This window comes from Mauremys mutica, chromosome 4 (assembly GCF_020497125.1).
Source record: "Mauremys mutica isolate MM-2020 ecotype Southern chromosome 4, ASM2049712v1, whole genome shotgun sequence".
In the NCBI taxonomy this organism is placed as follows: Eukaryota; Metazoa; Chordata; order Testudines; family Geoemydidae; genus Mauremys; species Mauremys mutica.
The window spans coordinates 43,741,655-43,766,474 of record NC_059075.1 but is presented as its reverse complement, the minus strand read 5'-3'; the positions used below and the strand labels follow the sequence as shown (position 1 = coordinate 43,766,474).

General features: G+C 43.6%; 1 protein-coding gene across 4 annotated transcripts; it reads left to right on the top strand.

The window, feature by feature from the left end:
• The first annotated feature begins 4 nt into the window (after window positions 1-4).
• Window positions 5-24,078, top strand: ZNF410 (zinc finger protein 410). Of its 4 annotated transcripts, none has more exons than XM_045014257.1 (12): window positions 5-237; window positions 4,716-4,903; window positions 9,821-9,956; window positions 10,157-10,375; window positions 10,664-10,855; window positions 12,285-12,444; window positions 13,696-13,877; window positions 17,045-17,134; window positions 19,991-20,116; window positions 20,802-20,939; window positions 21,613-21,748; window positions 23,279-24,078. In XM_045014257.1, exons 2-11 carry the CDS (start codon window positions 4,871-4,873, stop codon window positions 21,738-21,740), a joined length of 1,404 nt encoding a protein of 467 aa, XP_044870192.1. In that variant the 5' UTR covers window positions 5-237; window positions 4,716-4,870; the 3' UTR covers window positions 21,741-21,748; window positions 23,279-24,078. The 4 variants fall into 4 exon arrangements, with proteins under 4 accessions (XP_044870192.1, XP_044870191.1, XP_044870190.1 ...); XM_045014256.1 differs by having other exon boundaries at window positions 5-299; XM_045014255.1 differs by lacking the exon at window positions 5-237 and adding an exon at window positions 2,972-3,122.
• The last annotated feature ends 742 nt before the right edge of the window (window positions 24,079-24,820 follow it).

The window sequence follows — 24,820 nt, the reverse complement described above, 5'->3', positions numbered from 1 at the left end:
AAGAAACCTACCACCTCTCAGAGGGGGAGATGGAACCTACCTCTAGACTGAGCTGAGGGGGAAGATGGAACATACCACCAAGCTCACCTGTGGGGAGGGGGACAGGCTAACTCCCTCCAGAATCAGGTCTTGAAGGGGAGAGATCATCAGACTTGCGCAGTCCACTGTGGACCTGCACGCCAGACAGAACAACCAGGGCTGATGGCATCACAGCAGGCATTGCAGTGACATTCCCAGGTCTGGCTCGCTCAATCCTGCAAATCCATGAATCTCTGGGGTAGCCCCACAAGCAATGCCAGGTAGGGTTAAGGTGTGAACCCCTTTGCACATCAAAGGAGAGCATGGTGTGCTTGGGTGTCTTTGTTCATCTGGGAGACATGGTGGAAGAGCATGCAATAGTGGAAGAGCATGCTTTTGAATGTAGTGAGTGAAGGAAGGTGGGTGGAATGGCATCAGGTCTAGCAGAGGGAGAAAGGGGATTATAAAGTCATAGAGTTTAGGGAGGTGAGTTGGTAAAGAACCTGCCGTCACACCCATATTGGAGGGATGGGAACTACAATAGAACTCATAAAGGAGAATGGAATCTGTCTTCTGCATGAGGAACCTTACCTCTGACATTCTCTAACTTTTAGGTGCTAGACTTTGCAGACTTACCATTCTTTTAACATAGCTTTTTATATAATTTACATATTTATATTGACCAATCACACTCAAAACTGAGTGTATCAAGTACTACTAGCTCCTCACTGATCCCAGAAACGGAACTTAAAATGTATCTCCTATCTTTTTAATTCACACAATCGTCAATGGCATGCCAGGAAGGGAGAAGGAACTGTCAGTAGTTGGCTGTTTGTCCTGAAATGTAGGTTGTGGAGGAGATGTGGCTGAGTCTCTTATTTTATCTGGATTGTAGGGGGACCCTCCAGAGGGACAGATTTTCCTGTAGAAGAAAGATGTCTGATATGGGACTCCCAATATGAATAATGAATGTCTCATTGGGTATTGGAGATATTCCATGTATTCACAGGAAAGACTTGGAGCCCTATAAACTCTTCCTACTGCTCACAATGCAGATTCTCCTACCAGATGAATCCTCCGTTCCCTAGCCAGTGAAGTGGTAGGTGGGTAGACAGCTCTGGAGCAGGATAAGAATGGATTCTCCCTCTGCTTTTACCAGAAGGGAAACTGTGCTCCCACACACTCCCGCTTATTTTAATATCTGCTCAACAACTCTAGATTACTGGGTTGATGTTAAGCCCCTGATCTTTGTAAAGTTACTAATTAATTGACCAAAATGTCAGTCTTGGTGTAATAGTATCAAAGCAGAAAGCTTTATGAACTTGTTGGCTACTTTAGACTGCTGGGCTGATGTGAAGGCAAAGGTGTGTATGAGGTTCCTGAGTCGGATGCTAGTTACTATTGTGTTGGCATGATGTCAAAGGGTAGGCTATTGCATGGCCACTTACTCAGCAACTCTAGTTTTCTAAGATGATAAGTCTCAGGCTATTTAACTGAACACCTCCAGCTTGCTGGTCTGATATAAAGGGGCAGGTCTCTGGGAGATAAGGTCACTGGCTCAAAAGCTACTGTTTGATGGGCTAATACCAAGGCTAGGACCAATGTGATATGACAGGGCAGCATCTCTAGCTTTCTCCATGTTTGTCGAGGCACATTCCTTGGTGAGCTAACTGTCCCAGTCCCTCTAGCTGTCTAGTATATCAAGGTAGATACAAAACAAACCACACAACCCTGAGCCTCTGGCCCTCCTGGTTACAGAGAAAAACTGGAAGATGGGAGCTCTAAAGAACAATGTAAATAAAAGAACCCATCTTGTATTATTTGTTAGCAGCTCATGATTTTGAGGGCTGGGACTCATGACTGTTGTACACTGGAGCTGGCTGGGACTCATAACTGTTGTACACTGGAGCTGGCTGAGACATTGTCTGACAGGCTAGTGAAAGAGCGCTAGGGGAGGTTTGGCAGCAGAGCTCCCGCAGAGCAGGCTGGGTGCAGGCAGCCCATTTCCCAGGCAATGCGGAGCAGGAGGGATCTGGGCTGGGCTGCCCGAACCAGGCTGAGAAGGTAGCCACAGAACCCAGGCTGGCCCCAGGTAGGGTTGCCAGGTGTCCATTTTTCAACCAGAATGCCCAGTCGAAAAGGGACTCTGGCAGCTCCCATCAGCACTGCTGACCGGGCTGTTAAAAATCTGGTCGGCAGCACAGCGGCGCTAAGGCAGACTCCCTGACCGTCCTGGCTTTGCATGGCTCCCAGAAGCAGCCAGCATATTCAGCTCCTAGGCACAGGGGCAGCCACGGGGGCACCACACACTGCTCCCACCCTGAGTGCCGTCTCTGCAGTTTCCCGGCTAATGGGAGTTCTGGGGGCAAAGCCTGTGGGCACGGGCAGTGTGCAGAGCCCCCTATAGCCCCTCTGGCTCCAATGCCAGCCACTTCTGGGAGTGCCACCTGGAGCCCAAGCCCCCTACCCCAGCCCTGAGCCCTCTCCCAGAACTTGCCCCCAAACTTCCTCCCAGAGCCCACACTCCCTCCCAAACTCCAACCCCAGCCCAGAGCCCCATCCTGCACCTCAAACCCCTCATCCCTGGCTTCACCCCAAAGCCTGCACCCCCGGCCAGAGTCCTCACCCCCTTTTGCACCCCAATCTGCTGCCCCCCCCCGCCCAGTGAAAATGAGCGAGCCACAGAGGGAGTGGGGAATGGAAGGAGCAGGAGCAGGGCTTGGGGTGTTCGGTTTTCTGCAATCAGAAAACTGGCAACCCTAGAGCGGAGGGTCAGGGAGAGCACGGCGGGAGCAGGGTTAACGGCCCCACAGACACCGGCATTCTTGGTATGGGCAGCGCCACAGCCTGGTGCGTTCCGGGTCACGGGGGCGCTGTGATCCCCCTGTAGGAGGACAGGGGCTGGCGCAGCGCCAGAGCTCTAGGGCCCCATCCTCGGCTCCCCTTCTCCCGCCCGGCCGGAAACCGGAACCGGATGTGGTGCCCCCGGGTCATGGAATTGAGGCCTTAGCTAGCCTGGAAAGTCGCCCAGACCATAGAGCTGCGGGACGCTTCGGCATTTCCGGTTTGGGCTCGCGTCACATCCGTGCGGTTCTGAGATGCCGGTAAGAATTGCGGGGGGGGTCAGTCCCGGGGATCAATCCCTTCCCCGGGGCTCTGCTGCTCCCCCGAACCCGGGGGCTCGCGCGGGGCGGTGCTGGTCCCTCCCCTTTCTCGGGGGCTGGAGCCCTCCCCCGCGGGGCCGAAGCTGTGGGGGGAGGGGGGCTCAGAGGGGAACACACCCGGCAGGCAACCGCGCTGAGGGGGAGCCTGCCCCGATGGGGGCGGGGTGGGAGCGCGTGTGTGCCGCGCCCCTCCCCCCATTCCCGCCCACACAGCTGTGCCTTTGGGTCGTGGGGCCTCCCTCGGTTCCGTCCGGCTCGGTCCCCGGCCTGGCCTCGGGCTCTCCCGGCCTGTCGCTGCCCAGCAGGCTGTCTTCACGGCGTTGGCTTATGTCGCCCGCCAGCTGCTCTGGGCTGTGCGGCTGGCTGTGGTGCTGGCGTGTGTAACACTGATGCCAGGAAGGGTCATAATGAAATCTCAGACAGCTTTGGAAGGGCTGCAGAGGGGCACTAGGGACCCGGGCTTCTTCGCTCCTGTAACTTAACTAGGGCAACTTGGTTGGTACCTGCATCCCTTAGGTAGTAGCTTATTTCACTGGGTGTGATTGCCACTGACCAATGAATGACCCAGCCAAGTCTGCAGTTTGAAAGGCAAAGGGGATCTTAGAACATGAACAAAGTACCAGGAGTCCCCATGAAGCTTTAATTCCTGTTTTTATTTATTATGATTATTTACTTATTAAGTTCAGAGTGAGCTTGTCACTGTACAGTTAGTACAAGACATGGCATCTGCCTAGAGCATCTTACATCTGGACAGACAATCCATGGGGAGTCCTACAGGAGGGCTCTATCATAATTTCTGTACTGATCCAACCTGGAATGAGAACTTGTGTTTTTTCAGACCATTATGTTTTTTAGGACTTGCAGGAAGCTGTAATATTGATGGAGCAGGAGAACTGGAGATAATATTTCCTTGCTGATTCCTATCACTAGTATCAGCACTTTACAGAAATGGGAACAAAAATGTATCTAGCTTCCTTCCTAATCTGTAAAAAAAAAACCAGCATGGTTAATTTATAGGTGCAGTGTGTATGAAAACTGAGGTGGAATTAAATCAAAACATCTGTGAACATCAGGGACTTTTTGACAATCAGAAAACAGATGACTTTTTGGGAACAGGTGGGCAGAGTTTCTTGATTATGGATCCTTGGCTATGGAATTTCAATCCACCAACAATCTGAATAAGCCCAGATGTTCTCAACAGCCCCTGAAGAATGGCCCGGCAATGCTTCTCTGTATATGAGCAACAGAAAGTACTGCTTTTTAAATTCTGTGTAGTCTTAAATTAGATAATAAAAGGAAGGCATAGAGACTAGATTTTTAAAATAAAATTAGGCTTTAGACTCTTTTGTTAGCATTCCGATACCATTGTGATAGTACTATAAACACCAAGATGGGTAAAAGATAGAACTGCGAGAGACCATCCATATTGCCAGGGATTTTGTACTCCTTAACAATACTATACATTTTTTTTAACTTTGATTCATTAGTGATAGGTCTCAGCTGTTTACACTTCCATTCTCTTATTTGTTTTAGGTTAAATTGAATATCTGCCTAGCACAACTTCTTGCAGGAAGACTGCACTGCTTTAAGGCTAGGAGACTATGAGAATAATCAGACGGGACTGTTCACTCTGAATTCTAAACTTGTGCCTTGCCCAGAACAGCTGCGGGAATCGGAAACTTGAATCAATGTTATCGGATGAGTTAGAATCCAAACCAGAGGTAAGTGGGTCAGAACTGGGTTTGTTCCTGACTTGGTTTCTGTTTCATGGTCCAACTCTTAAGTTCAGCAGAAGATTTAGTTTGCCATTTAGATAGTAATTCCTCAAAACTACCTAAACATAGCAGATAATGATAGCACCCCATATATTTAAGATTGCAGAATATTTTCTCTTGTAATCCGACATTATTTTTAGTGGTTTATAATGTACAATACTGACTTTTTGGATATATATATTTTTTTAATTTTGAGCAAAGTCTCATTAGCTATTTTTGAATAAAATAACGGTGGGCGAGAAAATATATCCCCTACCCCTTTTTAAAAAAAAAAAAATCTTTGTACCAACTTCTTTTCCTCCTACCAGAGTGACACTACTAGATTCTGGGGGTTTGGGTTATTCCTGAAGTTCCCAAATCTTTGTTCACAGACAGCTGGCTGTTCATGGTGCTTGTGGCTGCCCTTTCATTCCAGCTGCAAAATTGCATTAAAAGAAACTAAAAAGGCATTACATATCTTCTTAATGTGACTTTTCCATGCGATCAATCGCTGTCATTGTCACAGGGATATTATGTGATTGTAAATGGGAAGGGAGGTGTCCCTGAGACTATTTCTCTATTGAGACATGACAACTTTACAAAAATGTTTGCCTATCCTTGGATTGTTTTGTGGTGGAGGTGGAAGGGGGTCAATTTAATAATGTTTGGGAGAAAGGATTTAAATAAAAAAGCCATTGTGTTGTTTAAGATCATCTCTTTGAGAACGTTTGTAATAAGAGAGATTTGTTATTCTTACCCTTTGCCTGCTGCTTTTATCCTATTGGTTTTGCATACTGGTTTGATATTATTATGCTAGGGAAAACTAAGAGACTCCCTGTTCTAGGAGAGACTTTCTGCTGTTGCTTTTGGTCATGTTTAATGGCCTAACGTTAGTATATGTGGATGGATGGATTGAGCCAAAGCCACCTTGTTGTAGGAGGAAATCCTTTTTTTTTTTTAAGTATCTCTATATAATAAGCCAGGCCACATTTCATTATGTTAATATATATATTTCATAGCAAGGCAGTTTGCAGTAGGGACTGTGGATATCATTTAATATTTCATATTTAATCTTTAAACAACCACCCCAATAACTCTGAATGACTAAGCTATCTAGCAATGTAAATCTGTTAACCACACCCCGTAGTTGCATTTTGTCTTAATCTAAAAAGTAAAATCTCAGGAGAGGGAATATTTTAATATGTGTTTATAGAGCACTTGGCAAAATGGTCCCCAATTTTGACTGAGGCTTCTGGATGTTACTTGTATTATAACTAATAAGAATTGGTGATCTATTAAAATTGGGTTATGGATTCTGGCTCAGTTCATCTTGCATATGGCCACCTGAGTGCCACACCAACTTAAATTATCTTCATAATATTGTAGGGAGGTAGGGGAACTGAGCACAGATAAATTAGGGCCTGAAATTTCAAGGGTCCACTAATTTTGGGTATAATATAATGCTCAACTTAAGACGCCTAGGACCTAATTTTTCAGAGGTTTAAAACACTGGCAGCTCCCATTGATTTCATTTGGATTTGTGAGTGCCCATCACTTCTGAAAGTCAAGCCCAGAGTGTGTAATTTTGGGTACACAGGAAATGAGGCACACACAATAGTGACTACTGTCACAGTTTCAGGGTAACTGCACCTGTATTTTCCCTTGTCCCCACCCCAGGAGCGGCCAGACTGGTCTTCATCCATCACCTGCCTCTGGATAGGGATTCCCTCTGACCAACGATTTTAAGGCTGCACACCTACCTCCCTGCCCTTACACTGTGATATCCCCAACAAGCCAGTCTGCCTAAAGGCCAGAACCTTGCTTTGCTTTCTCTCTGAGGGCTATGAATATATGTATTGCCAGCAGTTACAAGTTACCACACAGCTCTTTTTTAAGCAATTTTATTCTTAAGATAAAAGCATTACAAAGAAAACGTAATAAAAACGATAAGCAGGTTTAAACACGCTAACCATATCAGGAGTCATCCATCAGTCTCCTGGGGCTCAAATAGGCCAAAGACATTCCAACCCTTCCACATGGGTTGGGGCCCCATTGGACAGAAGGTCCTGTCCATTTGCCGGATCAAAAAGAATTCCACAAGTCAGTTCAAGCTCATTCTTTTATATCAAAAACCCTTTCTTTGGTTCATAATGTCTGGAAAACCCACCCTGAACCAGTGTATGCAAACCGTCTAGGGCAGGGGTGGGCAAACTACGGCCTGTGGGCCGGATCCGGCCCCTCAGTGCTTTGGATCCGGCCCATGGGATTGCCTCCTGTGGTGCTGTGGGCCCCGTGCTGCTCTCAGAAGCGGCCGGCACCACTTCCCTGCAACCCCTGGGCTGCGGGGCAGAGGGCTCTGTGCATTGCCCTTGCCTCCAGGCACTGCCCTCCGTAGCTCCCATTGGCCGGGAACAGGGAACCGCGGCCAATGGGAGCTTTGTGGGAGGTACCTGGAGACACAGCAAGGGCAGCGCACGCAGAGCCCTCCGCCCCCGCTCCCGCAGGGGCCGCAGCACTTCCTGGAGCGGTGCGGCGTGGAGCAGGGAAGGCATGCAGGGAGCCTGCCCTGGCCCCAGTGTGCGCCGCTGCCACCCCAGAGCTGCTTTAGGTAAGTGGCGCCGGGCTGGAGCCCGATCCCCTCCTACACCCTGCCCCCAACTCCCTGCCCTAAGTCTCCTCCCTGCACCGCACACCCCTCCTGCACCCCAACTCCCTGCCCTGAGCCCCCTCTTACATCCTGCACCCCAACCCCCCTGCCTTGAGTCCCCTCATACACCTCACATCCCTCCTGCACTGGAACCCACTGCCCTGAGCTCCCTGCCGCACCCCGCACCTCTCCTGCACTCCGAGCCCCCTCCTGCAGTCTGCACCCCTCCTGCACCCCAACTCCCTGCCCTGAGCCCCCTCGTACACTCTGCACACCGCACCCCCCCCTCCCAACCGCACACTCCCTCCTACACCCCAACCCCCTGCCCTGGCCCTGCATACAATTTCCCCACCCAGATGTGGCCCTTGGCCCAAAAAGTTGCCCACCCCTGGCCTAGGAGGTGGAACTTCTCTAGAGTTGTTTAGTCTCAGTTACTCGCCTTAATTACCCTTCACTGTTTTTAGGTCCTGTAGGAGCTATGGTAACGTTCCCTCATGGAGCAAAACACAATCATACATAAACTATTTATAAGCTTGCTACAGTATGTTCCCCAAAGATATTGCATGGGGTTGCTATATCTGTCACAATTACCTCCTTTAATTAGTCTATATAGTGACATACTCATCATATCATAGTAAGTCTGAGTTAGAGGCAGTGATGGAACCCAGCTCTATTGGTCCCAGACCAGTCCCCTTATCATGCAACCATTATCTGTCTGCAGCCCTCTGTCTCATTCATTAGCTGCAGAAGTTGGAAAATGTGTAATGAGGGAGAACTCCTACAGATAGTCAGCTTTAGTTACTGAGCTGTATGTGAACATATAATTAAAGGCTATATCACAATAAGGGTAAAGTTCTCATAAGTTTTCTTATGGAATTTTATCTTTTTAAGTTAAAAAGACAGAAATTCCATCATATATATTTATTTACTAGACAGCAGTAGAATGCGGGGTCTGGATTCCTGGATTCTAGTCCTGGCTCTGTGGTCTAAGGGACAGAGCACGGAACTGAAGGATAAGACTCCTGAGTGGTATATTTTTAATGATTCTCATTCATATGTGGGTTTCAAAGTATTTTGTGAATGCAAGCAGGAGTAGCTCCATTTTACAGACCCCTAGGGACAAACACATAGATTTGGTATATTATTTTTGAGGCAGAGTGTCTTAATTGGATGAGATCTGAGTTCTCTTTGTAGATCTGCCAGAAATGACCTTGTGCACCCTCTCTGGTCCCCAGGAATTTATCCTCATGTTTTCTTGTGTGTAAGGTTTTGAGGCCTCGCTTGATAATAAGGGTTGGGTAGTGCTCACAATTATTGTGAGTCATTGGAAAAGGTCGGCCTAGAATTCATGATCTCCTGGCTCTTAGCCCACTATTTCTTCTGTAGGTCAAAGGGTGTTTTGATTTGTGAGCGGAGTGTGACAATGGTGGGACGATCTTTTTTTTTTCTGTCTGTGTCCTGGAAGTAAAACTCTGCTTTCACTTTGGAATGACAGAGGCTTAGAGGGGCCCAGGAGCATGCCTAGTGTGGCAAGAGTTTGAATTTTGAGATTTTGTGGTGAAGAGAGAATGAGTAAACAATGTACAAATTCTACAGCTCAGAATTTGGCCAAATCTGGGCAGACTTTCAGAGGGACAATGCACTTCTCTGACTTCTTGTCAAATTTTTGGTTCCCGCTCCAAACCATTGACATGCTAGGGTTATCCAATAATATTTTTTATATTGACAGAGCTCCCTACTGTTTTACTCCCTACATTCTTGAAAAGGGCTGATCCATTTTCAATTTAAAACAAAATTGTTGTTAAATCAACTTGAGCCAGAGATTAAACATGAAAAATTTTGGATTGAAAGGTTAGAGCTTGACAGTGATAAGGGACAGAAAAGGAGGGTTATAATGGCAAGTAATATGCAGCCTTAATAATAGACAGCACTGCTACCTATAGTGAGCTAGGCTATCTTATTGAATTTCTATAGAAAAATCAAGATTATCAATCTCATGAAATAATTGGGGATGTCATCCATAAATGCTAATATTTTCAGTTATGGGCTCAATCCAGCTCCCATTGAAGTAAGTGGGAAGACTTCCATTGACTTCAAGGAATGTTGGATTGGGCTCTGTGTGTATTACAAGGTAGAGGAAGCCTAACTAAATGTCTTTTGTTATCTCATTGGAACCTTGTGCTATAAACGGGTTTGCTCACTGCTGAATCCTATTTTCAAGATCCTCTCTTTTTCAGCTGCTGGTTCAGTTTGTTCAGAACACATCTATTCCACTGGGGCGGGGGCTGGTGGAATCAGAACCTAAAGGCATCACCTGTCTCTCCCTCCTTCCTGTTACTGAGACCTCAGAATGCAACAGACTGATGTTGCCAGGTAAAATCTATGGTACAGGTTTGTGTGGGAGTGCTATTTATATAGCTGTCTCTACTGTGCCACTACAGCATGTTCTCCCTACTTCTTGCTGGAAAGGGATCCTGGTGGTGGAGGGATAGGTTCAGAAGAGTTATTAGGACTTTTTCATTAATGGTGGAGCTTTGCTGCTTAGAGGTCTGTGATCTCATTCTCTCCACTAGATGATTCTCCAAGTCACACTAACTCCTCCAAAGATGTTCCTTCATCTGCTGTCTTGAGAAGCCTTCAGGTAAATGTAGGCCCTGACGGCGAGGAGACAAGGGCGCAAACCGTACAGAAACCACCTGAGCTCCTGTCAAGTCCAGAACCTTCCAGTTTATTGCAAGACCTCCAGCCCAGTGACAGCACTTCCTTTATTCTCCTCAACCTAACAAGAGCAGGTAATTCCCCTTCTTGTTGTCATCTGGCTGGATCTGTTTCAGACAGTAGAATGCAGGAGATACAAATGCATCTTTGTCCCAGCTGCTTATGATGGAGAAATATCAAATTTTCTGGGTGTTGATGGATATTATTCAGGAGCATGTAACCATCAGCAGCTTCCCACAATACAGAGGTCTGTGGAGACTTAGTGCAGATATATCTGTACCATGGATATTAGACTCTGAGAAGCAAGCGAGTCCCCTCTCATTGACTATCTTTCTGTCTCATGGAACTGCCATCTCTTCCAGGCCTGGGCTGTCCAGCAGAGCACCTTGTGTTCGTTCAGGATGAAGCAGAGGATTCTGGGAATGACTTTCTCTCCCATGACAGCACAGACAGCAGTACTCCATGGTTTCTACGAGTGCAGGAATTGGCCCATGACAGTTTGATTGCTGCCACTCGAGCACAGCTCGCAAAGAACGCCAAAGCAAGCAATAATGGTAGGCGATGTGCTCTTACTATCTTAAAGATTTAACCTTCTGTGAAAGGCAACTGGCTGTAGCTTTAGTTGTTTATCCTATCTGACTGCAGGATAGTTTCTAAATAGGCAAAATCATTATAGAGCAGGAGTTGGCAACCTTTCAGAAGTGGTGTGCCGAGTCTTCATTTATTCACTCTAATTTAAGGTTTCACATGCCGGCAATACATTTTAACATTTTTAGAAGGTCTCTTTCTATAAGCCTATAATATATAACTAAACTATTGTTGTATGTAAAGTAAATAAGGTTTTTAAAATGTTTAAGAAGCTTCATTTAAAATTAAATTAAAATGCAGAGTCCCCCCGAACCGGTGACCAGGACCCAGGCAGTGTGAGTGCCACTGAAAACCAGCTCACGTGCGGCCTTTGGCACGCGTGCCATAGGTTGCCTACCCCTGTTATAGAGGCATTGTTAGCATCTCTATAGTTAAGGCTGTATTGAGGTTTTCGGTTAAAGCAAGGTTTCGGTATCTCTTAGGGCTGAAAACATACAGATTTAATTTTCTAAGAAAATATGTTCAGTAGTTTGAGTTCAAAGGAGTTCTTCAACTGTAATACCTACCCCCCGAAGGTATCTTCCCAAAATCTTCTGTGGTGAAGACTGATGTAAGACAGTCATTTAATTTCTTTGCAATGTCCTTACCTCCTTAATTGCTTCCTTTGTTCCCTGGTAATCCAGTTGACCCACCAATTCTCTTGCAGGCTTCCTGCTTCTGATATGCTTAAAGAATCTTTTGTTGTTTCTTTTTGTCTACAGCTGTTTGCTCTTCAAATTACCTTTTAATCCTCATAATGTCCATTTTTCATATTGCCTGCTTTATTTTATGTGCCTTTCTAGTGGCTTAACTAGGTTTGATAGTCAGTTTTCTGAGGGATACCTGTTTGAACTATTAATTATATTGTGATCACTTAATAGCTCAACTACAATTATATCTTGAAATAATTAAGTCCTCTTCTGGGCTCTAGAATTAGCTGTTCCAAGACGTCATCATTTAAGGTGTTGAGAAATTGCTTATCCTGACTGAATCCAGAGGTGACATTTGACTATTTAATATTTGGATCGTTGAAGTAACCTAATATTACTACGTAGTTGATATTTATGGCCTCTGATCTCTCAGCATTACACATTCCCTAACATTATTCTGATCTGGAGGCAGCTGATATGATGTGGTACTTTGCTGGGAATACTTTATAGACCTGGAAGATAGGTAGATATGTATGTGTTCCCTGCAATGGGCTGGGTAGCAATATCTAGTTTGTAGGACTAGGTAAATACATGATAACCAGGAACACATCTGGTTTATAGGCCTAGATTATACTAGGGGTTATCTTGTCTCTTTCTTACAGTAATTCATCTCCTCTGTGGACTTTGACAGTGTGTTCTGTTCTAGGTGAAAGTGTTCATCTTTGCTCAGGAGATGGGCAGCTGAAAGATTCCAGCCCCATCCCTCACCTGTCCCGCATAGAGAAGAAGTTGAAGTGCACAGTTGAGGGCTGTGATCGAACATTTGTGTGGCCAGCCCACTTCAAATATCATTTAAAAACTCACAGGTGAGTAGAACAGAGATCTCTGCTATTGTGCCCTTGCAGAAATTTCTGGTCTTTATACAAAACATCCGTTAATTCCCATTGTGTAAAATCTTTCTTCAAAGCTGAAGGGCAACAGGAAACTCAAAACTGAGTAAAATCCAGATTTAGCTGCTGAATGGTCTCACTAACAAAGGTTATGGTCAGCGCACTTCCTGCACACTCTCAGCCTGGCTGGGAGGGAATACAGTGTAGAAAATTTTTTATTCTGAAAATTCCCTTTGTCCTTCATGAAATCCACTGTGGCTTAGGGAAAGTTGACATCTTTACAAAAAAGCTCTTAGTTCATAGAAAACACTGTTATTAATGTGAACTTGAAAATAAAAAGTGCTGCTGAATAGGCTGGAACTGGCCCAAATATTTCTGGAAAAATATTGAATTTTTTTTTGGTGGAAGGGAACACACAAAGAAAGTGGATTTAAATACATACTGCAGCCCAATCTCAAAGTCAGGAAAACAGGATTGTTGGATTTTAAGCCTCCTCACCATGGCACTGTTTCTCTTATATTCACGTCTATCCCAAGAAAGAAAAGACTCAGGAATTCATATTAATTTAACAAAATAGAGAAATTGAAAGGAGTGGTAACTGTTGAGCCTATCTCTAAATTTGGCTCTCCCCTCAGAAACTAGAACAGTGTGAATGTATGTGTTAGATTAATCTATATGCCACATAAATTGAAAAAAGTAAGCCAGATTTAGGCTCTTCCTTCTGGTCGTTAATAATATTTTAAAGTGGAGCTATCCTTTAATCTAAAATATCCTGTGTGATGGACAATGTTAACTCAGCTTTCCCATCTCATGTACAGTAAGGGTGTTGCTATATTGGACACTGGTATATGGGGGAATGTTATCGCATCTCTGCATTATGTTGCCTTGCACAAGGTCATCTGTCCCGAACAAAGTTGAGGTTGCAAAAAACCTGTGATATAAGCCAAAGAGGCTTGGATTTATTTTCTGTTTTCTTTTTCCAATAGATTTTACAACTTCTGGCCATGTGGTAGAAGCTCCTTGATGAGTAATCTAGTTAAATACAGATTTAAGCCACTTACCTGGTTAGGTCACTTAATTTCCTTGTACCGCCATTCATTTCAGTTGAAAAGTGAGTAAAAGGTAGAAACCGTATTTAAAAAAAAGATGTGGCAGCAGAATTGAATGTCCCTGAAGAAAATATATTGTTTCGCAACCCGTTGCTGTAGTTCTTTTGTTGCCTCTCAGGAATGATCGTTCCTTCACCTGCCCAGCAGAAGGCTGTGGGAAAAGCTTCTATGTCCTGCAAAGGCTGAAGGTGCACATGCGAACTCACAATGGTGAGAAACCATTTGTCTGCACTGAGGCGGGCTGTGGGAAGCAGTTCACAACGGCTGGGAATCTGAAGAACCACCTGCGGATTCACACTGGTGCGTTTAAATTCCCCATCTTCTTTATTCAGGAAACAGTCCCCAAGAAATGGTCCAGGGAGAGCGGTGTCCATGTATACCTTCACTGGTGTCCTTATCTTCCAACTTACAATTATTTATCAATGTGATTAACCAGCTGTTTACCCGTGCAGTACCCTACATACTTCCTCTCTCTTCTTGGAGTTTACACTCTTCAGATGCTGTATACTTTTATCATGTTCCTCTTTTAGTTGTCACTTAGCCAAACTATGTAAATTTCTGTTTTCCCTCCTAAATCGGTCCCAGGACCTTTTTACATTCTCAGAAGATTGGCTTTTAAGGGTTTTTGGAGAAGTCATTCTAAATTCTTATGAGTGAAGAGGCAAAGTAGATTGAGATACTTGTCTAAAGTGAATCCTGACCTAGCTGCATGTCCTTGCTGCTGGGAATGTAGATATACAGTCCTAACTGGACTAGTGCCTGATTCAAGCGGTGGCATATATTTGCTTTGGTATAAATTAAATGAGATCTAAAAATGAACTAGTTGATAGAATCTAGATTAATTTGAATTTAGCTCCCTCATTATCTGTGCTACTTGTAAAATTAAAAGATAAATATGTTGAGAAATGTTTACAGAGGCAATGTTTAGAGAGAGGAGAGGATCAAAGACCATAGCTGAATGGTCTAATAGGAAGAAGCAATGATAATGCTTAGTACAGCATTCTGATGATGTAAAGTGCTCCACAAATGCTAATACTAACCAAGGTGTACTGCTACATGCTTGGCCCTCAGCATCCAGCTGGACCTGAATTCTATGACAATTAAATTTAAAATAAAAAATGAAGGTTTCTAATAAATATAAAAATGAATAATTAAATCGTACCGTAGCCCCTGTTTGTTGTAATATACATTAAATTTATGTTTGTGTCCACACATTTTCAGTTCTTAATATGCTGCAGATTTTTACATTGACAATACAGAGCTGCATCATAGAAATTGGGGGACTAGCTGAAGATCTTGACAGCTAAGTAGTGGGAATTTGGGGCTTTATATTCCTAGAAAGGTGTGGAGAGGCAGTGTATAATTGAGATAATGTGTTTATCTGGATGTCTGCTAAAATGTTTGAGTCCCCAACATTGACATTTAAACTAAAATGTTTAGGTTTCAGTGTTAACAATCGACTGAAATGTATGGGGCAGTCTGTGTGTCTGAGAATATTGTTTGAGATTGGAGACTCAGGAAGACAACACTACATCAGTTCTTATTCGGTTAATGTTTTAAAATTATTTTCACAACTGCAAAGGCTGAGAACAACTTTATTAAAATGAAAGCTCAAATTTTTTTTGAGTAGTTCCACAAACACTTCTGCAGCACAGAACATACATGCTCCACTCTCATGTTTTGTTTTATATCGCACCAGTGTGCTATGTGCTTTGTAGATGTCTGTGAAGACAAGATCCTTGCTTTGAAGAGTTTACAGTCTAACTAGAGAATGTACAGTTGAAGGATGGGAGCTGGGATGTAATGGAAAGTGATATACCTGAATAGTGAAGTTTTGCATATGTAGTGATAGTGTGTTTGTGGTTGTCTTTGGATTCAGTTTTCTACTTTGTTAATCTTTCTCTGCCGGGAGGGCTAAGCTTTGTTGGCCCTGGTGTCGCGTATACTGTGGTTTCAGAACCCAGCAGAAAGTAGCTAAGTTTAGTATCTAAACTAAAAAATGTCTCAGACTAGTCGTTCCCAAAGATGAGTGGCCAGCAATAAGTGGCAAATATTTGCTTTGGTATAAATTAAATGAGACTTAAGGAAGTTGGGGGAACCATCCTCATGTACCAAACATGAAGACAGTTCCAAGTTGTGGTTGTGTTCAAACAAACCCACCATCTATTTCTATAGATGAAGTTATATGCTGAGCCCCTGATTGGGTGTCATCAGTAATAATTTTTTCTTCCCAGTATTTCTATCTTGAGCAAGATTGCAAAAGTTACATAAGTGGCTGATGAGAATCTTATGCACACTCTCACTACCACAGCACCAGTCAGAACATGTTACCTGAATCCCTTTCATTCAGATATATCAAATACTCCAATAGCTATTAAGCCAAGCAATACATTGCATGGGAGAAGTTAGACAGAGGAAGTCACATTAAATACATGAGCATTCTTTTCACTGATTTACAAAATTACTGGATGAAGGGTATGTGATAGATATAATATACATGGATTTTTCTATATTATCTGACACAATGTCTCATTAGTCTTGTGTGGAGTATTTCAAATTGCCTTGGCAGTGACTGACGCATAGCATGAAATCTGACAGTAGGGCTATGATTAAGGGGTAATAATAAGCAGCAGTGTACTGAGTTGTGAGCAGCTCTCTAATGGATGCTGCAGGCATCTATTTGCCTTAATTTTATTTAACATCCTCGTTAGTGACCTTGAAGAGGGTTAAGAACAGGTTAATGAAATTCATAGATGATTATAAATTGGAAGATGAGAACACCGATGAGGTTGGAGAAATGCAAAGGGATCTATAAAGATTAGACATATGAGAAGGAAATAGCAATGAAATTCAGCCTAGGAATATGAAAACAAATACATCTGGGGAATAATAAGCCCAAACACAGATATTCTGTGGGAGGCAGAAAACTAGGAAGCAGTAATAGCTGAAAGAGATCTAAGAGATGATGATAGTAATCAGAAAATTCAGATATGGATTTGAAATATTGTATGGCAACAAATCAAGCCCATGTGATTTTAGAGCTGCATAGAGATGAGCATGACATCTCAGAGCAGCCAGGGTTGTAATCAGTTTCTACGTAGTTCTTATGGAACCACACCTGAAATATTGTGTTACTTTCTGGGCACCTAAATACTGGAAAGATGTTTTTAGAAACGGATGGACAAGCTGAACCCTGATTGGCTTCTTTTTGTGAGTCATGGTCTGGAAATGCTATGGAAGAGTCACATTCAGCCTAGAGGAGGAGTTTCAGCATAGACTCTTCACAGCCAATGAAGAGGTTGTATGAAACAAATTCATAAGGAGTCTGTCTTCTTGGTGAACTTTGGTAGCTGTAATGTAAGGCCAAGGGAGAGGAATGAATGTAAATCAGGGATGTTACCAGAGATCGGAAGATAAAATGAAGTAAAGGTCTTAATGCCTAAGAACCTGTGTTTCATCCAATACAGGAGAAAAGCCCTTCCTATGTGAGGCACAAGGATGTGGTCGTTCCTTTGCTGAATACTCCAGCCTTCGGAAACACCTGGTTGTCCACTCAGGTAGGGTAGATGAGGCCTATATGATAAATGTCTGTATTTGGTCTAGTTTTCAGTAGAAAATCCCCTATTTTCTGTGGAACTGTTCATGTTTTTTTTGTTTTTTGTTTTAGTACTTCATGGACAGCATGTCCTCCACCTGGTACCTGCCCTGTCCTGGATCTTTTTATCTCCACCATCTGCCAGTCTCTGTCTTTATAGGATCATAGAACCATAGGCCTGGAAGGAACTTTGAGAGGTCATATAATTCAGTCCTGAGTACTAAGGCAGGACCAAGTATACTTAGACCATCCCTGATAGGTGTTTGTCTAAACCTGTTTTTAAAAACCTCCATGACAGGGATTCCACAACCTTCCTTAGAAACCTGTTCCAGTGCTTACCTACCTTTGTGATTAGAAAGATTTCTAATATCTAAATTAAATCTCCCTTGCAGCAGATTAAGCTGATTACTTCTTGCCCTTTAAGTGGATGTGGAGAACAGTTGATCACAGTCTTCTTTATAACAGTCCCGAACGTATTTGAAGACTATCAGGTCCTCTGTTTTCTTTTCTCTAGATTAAACCTATCCAGTTCTTTTTAACCTCTCATAGGTCAGGTTTTCTAAACCTTTTATCTTTTTGTTGCTCTCCTATTTGTCCACATCTTTCTTAGAGTGTGGTGTCTAAAACTGGACACAGTACTCTAGCTGAGGCCTCATCAGTAGGACAATAGCGTCCCATATTTCACATATGACATTTCCGTTAACATACCCCAGAATATTAGCCTCTTTTGCAGCTGCATAACATTGTTGGCTCATATGGACTTTCTGATCCACTATAACCCCCAGATTCTTTTCACCAGTACTATCACCTAGCCAATTATTCCCCATTTTGTAGTTGTGCATTTGATTTTTTTTCCTTCCTAGTATTTTGTCTTTATTGAATGTTATCTTGTTGATTTCAGACATAAGAACATAAAAATGGCCTTACTGGGTCAGACCAGTGATCTATCTAGCCCAGTATCCCGTCTTCTGACAGTGGCCAGTGCCTCTGTCCAGTTCTCCAGTTTGTCAGGGTTGTTTTGAATTTTAATCCCCTCCTCCAAAGTGCTTGCAACCGCTCCCAGCTTGGTGTCATCTGCAGATTTTATAAGCATACTCTGCACTCCATTATCCAAGTCAATAATGAAAATATTGAATAGTACCGGACCCAGGACAGACCCCGGTAGGCCCCACTAAATACGTCCTCCCAGTAAGACAGTGAACCATTGATAATTCCTCTTTGAGTACAGTGTTTCAATCAGTTTGCACCTACTTTATACTAATTTCATCTGGATGACATTTCCCTAGTATGTTGATGAGTGTCATGTGGGACTGCGTCAAAAGCCTTACTAAAATCAAGATTACTCCTGGGGGAATTCTGTGCCACTGCGAAATGCAGAATTTTGTAGAAATTAACATTGTACACGCAGAATTTCCTTTCTGCCACAGAAATGGGCTGCAGTGTTGCTGGCTGCCACTAGGGGCTGCTGGACCTGGCAGAGCCCAGCTTACACTAAATAGAAGAGGGGTAGCCGTGTTAGTCTGGTTCTGTAGAAGCAGCAAAGAATCCTGTGGCACCTTATAGACTAACAGATGTTTTTGCAGCATGAGCTTTCGTGGGTGAATACCCACTTCTTCGGATGCAAGACATTCTTGCATCCGAAGAAGTGGGTATTCACCCACGAAAGCTCATGCTGCAAAAACATCTGTTAGTCTATAAGGTGCCACAGGATTCTTTGCTGCTACTAAATAGAAGACTCAGCTGGGCGGAGGGGAGGGAGTTAGAGGTTCCTGGCAGCTGCGGTTCCCAGCATGCCCTGAGGGAAGGAGTGGGTGGGACACAGGAAACTCCACACAAGCCTGGGACTGAGCAACAGGCTGTTTCTCTCTCTGGATCCCTGAGTTCTGGGGCGGGGGCAGATGTCTGGGCTTGGGAGGGCATGGCTGGACTCGGGGGTGGGGGAGAGTATGCTGGTATTTGGGCCGGGTGGGCTGCGCAGCTAGGGGTTCTGAGTTCAGGTGTATTGGCTGGGGGGAGGGGAGAAAGGCCTGCTGATGGGCTCTGGGAGGGAAAGGGGTTATGGGTATCTGGCCCCTGGACTCTGGGCTGGGAAGGGGGCAGAGAAACAGGAACTCAGTTGTCATAGGGGTTTCTTAAACTCTCTACTCCTGGGGAAATTTTTGTGTTTGCCTATATCGTTACAGACATACTTGCTGACAGGTATTTTGAAATAAATTACCAAAATAATTGAACCCGGTGTGATTATGTAGTGTTATTTTGACAAATTTTGCAGAATTTTAAAATACGGTGTGCAGAATTTTTAATTTTTTGGCACAGAATGCCTCCAGGAGTAAAAAGATTGACTAGTTCTCCTTTCTCTCCATCTGCTGGGCCAGTAACCCTGTCAAAGAAGGAAATTAGTTTGGTTTGGCATGATTTGTTCCTGATAAACCCACGTTGGCTGCTACTTATCACCCTGTTATTCTCTAGGTGTTTGCAAACTGATTGTTTAATAATTTGTTCCAGTATCTTTCCAGGTATTGAAGTTAGACTGACTGGTCTATAATTCTCTGGATCCTCTTTGTTCGCCTTTTTAAAGATAGGTACTATATGTTTACCCTTCTCCAGTCCTCTGGGACCTCGTCTGTCCTCCATGAGTTCTTGAAGATAATCACTAATGGTTCTGCGATTGTTTCAGCTAGTTCCTTAAGTACCCTAAGGTGAATTTCATCTGGCCCTGCTGACTTGCATACATCTAACTTTTGACTCCTTGCTCCCATTTAATGATTGGGTCTTTACTCCCAAATTCAGAAGTACCAACTTGGTCGTTTTTTTTCAGGAGTGAAGCCCCATCAGTGCCATATCTGTGGGAAGACATTTTCCCAGAGTGGTAGCCGGAATGTTCATATGAGAAAGTACCACTCCCGAATTGGAGCTGCTGGAAGCAGAGACCGAGAGCAACCGGGTAAGGAATGTGCAGGAGAGAGAGGCATTCTCTCTGGGATGGGTGTGTGAGGAGGGTGCTCTGACACATGGGTGAGCAAGTGGGTATATAGGGGAGGAGGAGGAGGTGGTGGTGAGAGAGTGTTCTTACAGGAAGTAATAGGAGAGGTCAGGCTGGTGGGGGCAGGCAGGTTGTCCCTCCCTAAGGAGGTTAGGGTAGGATGGAGAAGGGAATTCTTGTCTGGATGGGAGGAAGCCTTTCTTGGGAAAGGAATAGGTGAGAAAGGTTGAGGGTAAAGGATATGAGGGCCTCTGTGTGTGACAGCCATGGGGCAGGTGGGTCCTTGCTTTGAAAAATCTTGAATCTGATCTCTTTTGAAGTGAAGTTTATGCCCTTCATACATACCTTTCCTCTGTTTAAGGGGGCAGAACCTATTCTTCCGATCTAAGTAATTCACTTAACATATCCAGCTCTGCCTGTTTGTATTGCAGGTGTTCTAAGAGCTTAACATTTTTAAACTCTGGGAGTTCCCACCTGGTGGTGTGTTGGAAGCACAGACCCAAGAGTGGGAATTCATAGAAGTGGGGTATCTTTGGAAAATAGATATTTTCGCTGGGTCTGTGTGAGACACAGAAGTCCCTTCCTCTGAGGGTGGTGGGCAGCAAGGGCAGTCTAGATAGTTCACAGCACGTTGTTTTTGTAACAGAGTCGCTGCTGGGCAGCAGTTTGCTGGAGGAAGCAGCTGTGCATAGTAAGAATCTGATCTCCATGAACTCTCAGCCTCGTCTTGGCGTGGAGTCTCTGCACCTGCCAGATACTGAGTCTATTATTGGAGTAGAGGAGGGTGAGACCAGCTGCTCTTTTTTCCACCCCCTTATATGTGGTGACTGAAGTAGGATCATTCCTCCAGTCTCACTGTGATGTAGAGGGATGATTGAGTGTTGCTTTTACTGTGCACGTAGTGGGATGAATAGATGGAGAATGAATTATAAAGCTGGAGATGGAAAAGAGATGAATTCTTTAGCCCATGTCCTGGGAAGACATTGCAATACTGTTCCTGAAGCTCCTTCTCCTAAAACCTAAGATGTTTTAAATGTTTCAAGCAACAGGCCTTCCATCCTTTACTTTGAGAGACTAAGCTAATACATCTCACTATTAGGGCTGACTCTTAATAGCCTAAATAAATGTACTACTTAATATAATTAAATTATACCCGCTGCGTTCTCTTCATCCTCCTAACTTAGTCATTTTGTTGAAGGCCGCAATCAAGTTTGTTTGGTGTGTCAAGTTCTTTAAATGGTTCTGGTATCGTTTGGATGTTCAGACTTTTTCTGAGCTAAAATATTCCCCATCTGGATTAGCTCTAGTATAAGAGTGCATAGCATATACCGGTATATATCTATATTGGCTCTTACGTGCAGAGCTCAGAGTGCTTTGATGCACTTAAAATAATAATCCCCAATTAAATATGTCTAAATGTGTGGTGCCACTGTATGTAAATGTGTTGTGATTCACAGAGGTTCTTGCTGAAGCAACACCAGGAGCCCTCCAATCAGCACCTGATGTGGTTTTGCCACAGTCTCATCACCTGGTCACCATGTCAACAGGAAGACACTCCTATGGGGTGTCTGCTTTACTACAGTAAATCTACAGGTCAGTTGAGCAGGCCTTTATTCCTTCTTGAAAGTTTAAAAAAAAAAAAATCTATTCTGCTAAATTTCAGAATAAAAATGAAAAGTCTGTATTTTCACATTGCTGTTTCTAAGATATTTGTAAACCAAAAGAGAGACACCTTCCCAGCCTTAGAACACAGCTTGTTTTGTTAGGATGATCAGAGATGGTTTTTAAGTTACTTATTTTATTGTTTTTACTGTCAAGCATAAATTGAATTCATGGTTACAATGCCAAGATGTGGGTAAATTCATAGTACACTATATAATATTTATAACTCAGCTCTCTATTTTAGCAGTACCATTTTCTCCCTTCTCTACCCTCCACAACTTCCCCTTTGTAAGGAGTAGTTTAAACTAAAAGGAGAATCTATGTTTGGAAATCTCTTTAAATGGCATCAACTGTTCTTCTTAGAACTGAATCAAAGTTCTTTAAATTGTTTAACAGTCCAGTCCTGTTTGTCTTTAGGACAAGCCAAAACATACACAAAGGCAGAGAGAATAAAAATAGCAAAAGAGGGGGTGTCTGACTTGCAGTTCATTTGCTGGAAGGTCACTAGCACAGTACAGGACCCAACTGCCAAGGTCCTGGGATTTCCAAAATGTTACCAAGACAGGCTGCTCAGGAATTGCATTTAGCTTCCCAACCAGATCTCGCCAAAATACTGCAACGTTAAATCTATTCTGGTTGGTTAAACTGAACTATTACTATATAGAAGGCAACAAGAGAAAGATATAAAATAGATGGGAGGAAACTTACATGCCAGAGATAGCTGGAACCTTAGCAGTTGCTCAGGACATAGCCATGGGGATAATGATGTCATCTGGGTGGAATATCTTTCGAATTCAGTCAAATTATCCTATGTTATTAAATGTTCCCCAGAACTGCCTAAAAGGAGTAGCAATCTTGTCCAATCAAAACAAGCTTTTGATAGTTCACATAGAGACACTTCCATCCCTTTTAAGAATTTTTTTTTTTGATGGGAGGTTGATGTAAAAACTCTGAAAACCGACAGACGGACAGAGACTCTTATCAGCAGTTTCATTCAGTTCAAGCAAGCTCACTTTGTGCCACTTTTTTTACTCCAATCTGGGCTTTCTTTCAGTTGCAATTTTACTTAATAGGTTTATAGATTAAGTTGGATCCTCCTGCCATTCTTTCTCCTCCCTCTCTTCCTTCCAGACACTTAAAATTTTTAATTCAGAGTAGGGTTCAACATCAGTTTCCAGATGGGTGCCCAAGAAAATGAGTTTTCTGAGAACTGGGTGGCAGATGCTGGTGACCTGGTCCTGGGAGCAGGGATGCTTTCTTTGACTGCATGTTGTGGCAAGCTTTTTAGAATAGGTTGGGTGTTTGTGGGTAGCAGGACAGTTGTGAGTGATTTGGAACAATGTAGTAAACACGTTCTATGTGCAGTTTATAGAGGATGTATGGGTTTTATGTGCAGTATACAGATAATGTTCTGTATGCAGATAAATGTTAATCTGAACTGTGTGTGTGTTGACTTTACAGTTACAAAAGGAAGAAGAAACCAATGATCTAGTGAGAGAAGACACAGGATGTAAAGTTAAAGAACAGACTTCTGTGTGCAGATCTCTTAAAGGAGAGATGCAGGACCTGAATCCAGAGTACATGCTGTGCAGGCAGCTTACTTTTCATGACTTGCTGCAACAAAAACTAAACTGTAGTCCAGAATGGGATGTGAGATGTAGAACATGAGAGTTCCTGGTTACTGAAGCCGATTCCTGAAGCTAAATTCAGGAGCCACTAATCATGTTGGACTGACAAGTGGGACTTTCTAAACCTGCCATCGGGAGGGATGTGCACTTCCACCATTGCAACATCAAACCACTTTCACCTGAAGCTTGTTCATAAGCTCCAGCATGTACAAGGCATTAGTATTGCTTAAGCAACTAATAGGGGCTTTTCTTAGAGGAGAATATTTAGGGTGTTGTGGATTCTAAACCAGAGCATTGCAGTCCCATTCTTCCTTCTGAGTTTTGAAGGTTTATTTCCAGGGTGACCCTAACTAGAATCTGAGGCTCTTCCTTGAGGAGCAGGAGCTTCTCCACCACTCTTCCTTGCTTTATGAAAATATGTTCCCGAGAGTTCCACCTTGCCCCAGAGTCTGAGGCCAGACCCAAGTTAGAGGATTACCTCAGAGCCCGCTCTGCTGCTTGCTTTGCCCCATATTTCTTCATTTCTAAAATGCTTATTAGTATGTTTTAGTTTTTTATTTAAAAATCAGAGGTAGAAGATTAAGTGTTTACTGTATTGTAAATAAACAGCCTGTTTTGCTCTCTGGCTTCTGATTTGGTTTGTCAAAGTTTTATTTAAATTCTGTAAATGTAATAATTTGTAACTCTTTCTCCCAAATTGTGGCATAGACAGTATGTGCAGGGGGCCACTGTTGAAAACATGCTAGGTAGCAGCCGGGGTGAGCACAAAGGTAGCAGTGCTCTAATCATGTGCCATCAATCCAACTAACTGTGGATCTTTCTGCTACAATGGTCTGTGGTGAAACAGTTAGCTGTGTGGACATTTAAATGATTGTTGTTAGACTTCTGAATTAGCATCCCATCGAGCTAAAGGCAGCAGTTTGCATCTTTAGGGTGATATGTAGCTGTGGGGTGGCAGGAAGCAGCATATCTACAAGCCTGAAACCTCTCTGCATAGAATCCCTGCCTAATGGAACAACAGCGGCTCTTTTGCAGGTAGGGACTTTTCCTATAGTGAAGGGACCATATGGGATTCTCAGAGATCCTGTTCCATTCTCTCTGACTGCAGACTCAGCAGTTGCATTGGTTCCACATTTAGAAGGCACTTCAGCAAGAAAGGCTAGAAAACTTATTTTGTTTTAAATGAAAGCTTAGATTCTGTTGAGACTCAGCCAAGGAGAAGGACTGCTACCCTGCAGCACCGGTGTGTGTCAACTCAAAGTTGGGGCAGTGGCTTAGCTAGTGGAAAGGAAAGTACCAACTCCTGCACCTACCTTATTTTTTCCCAAGTTAAAGGGCATGAAGGGAGAACAGAGCAAGGACAGGGTAGAACAAA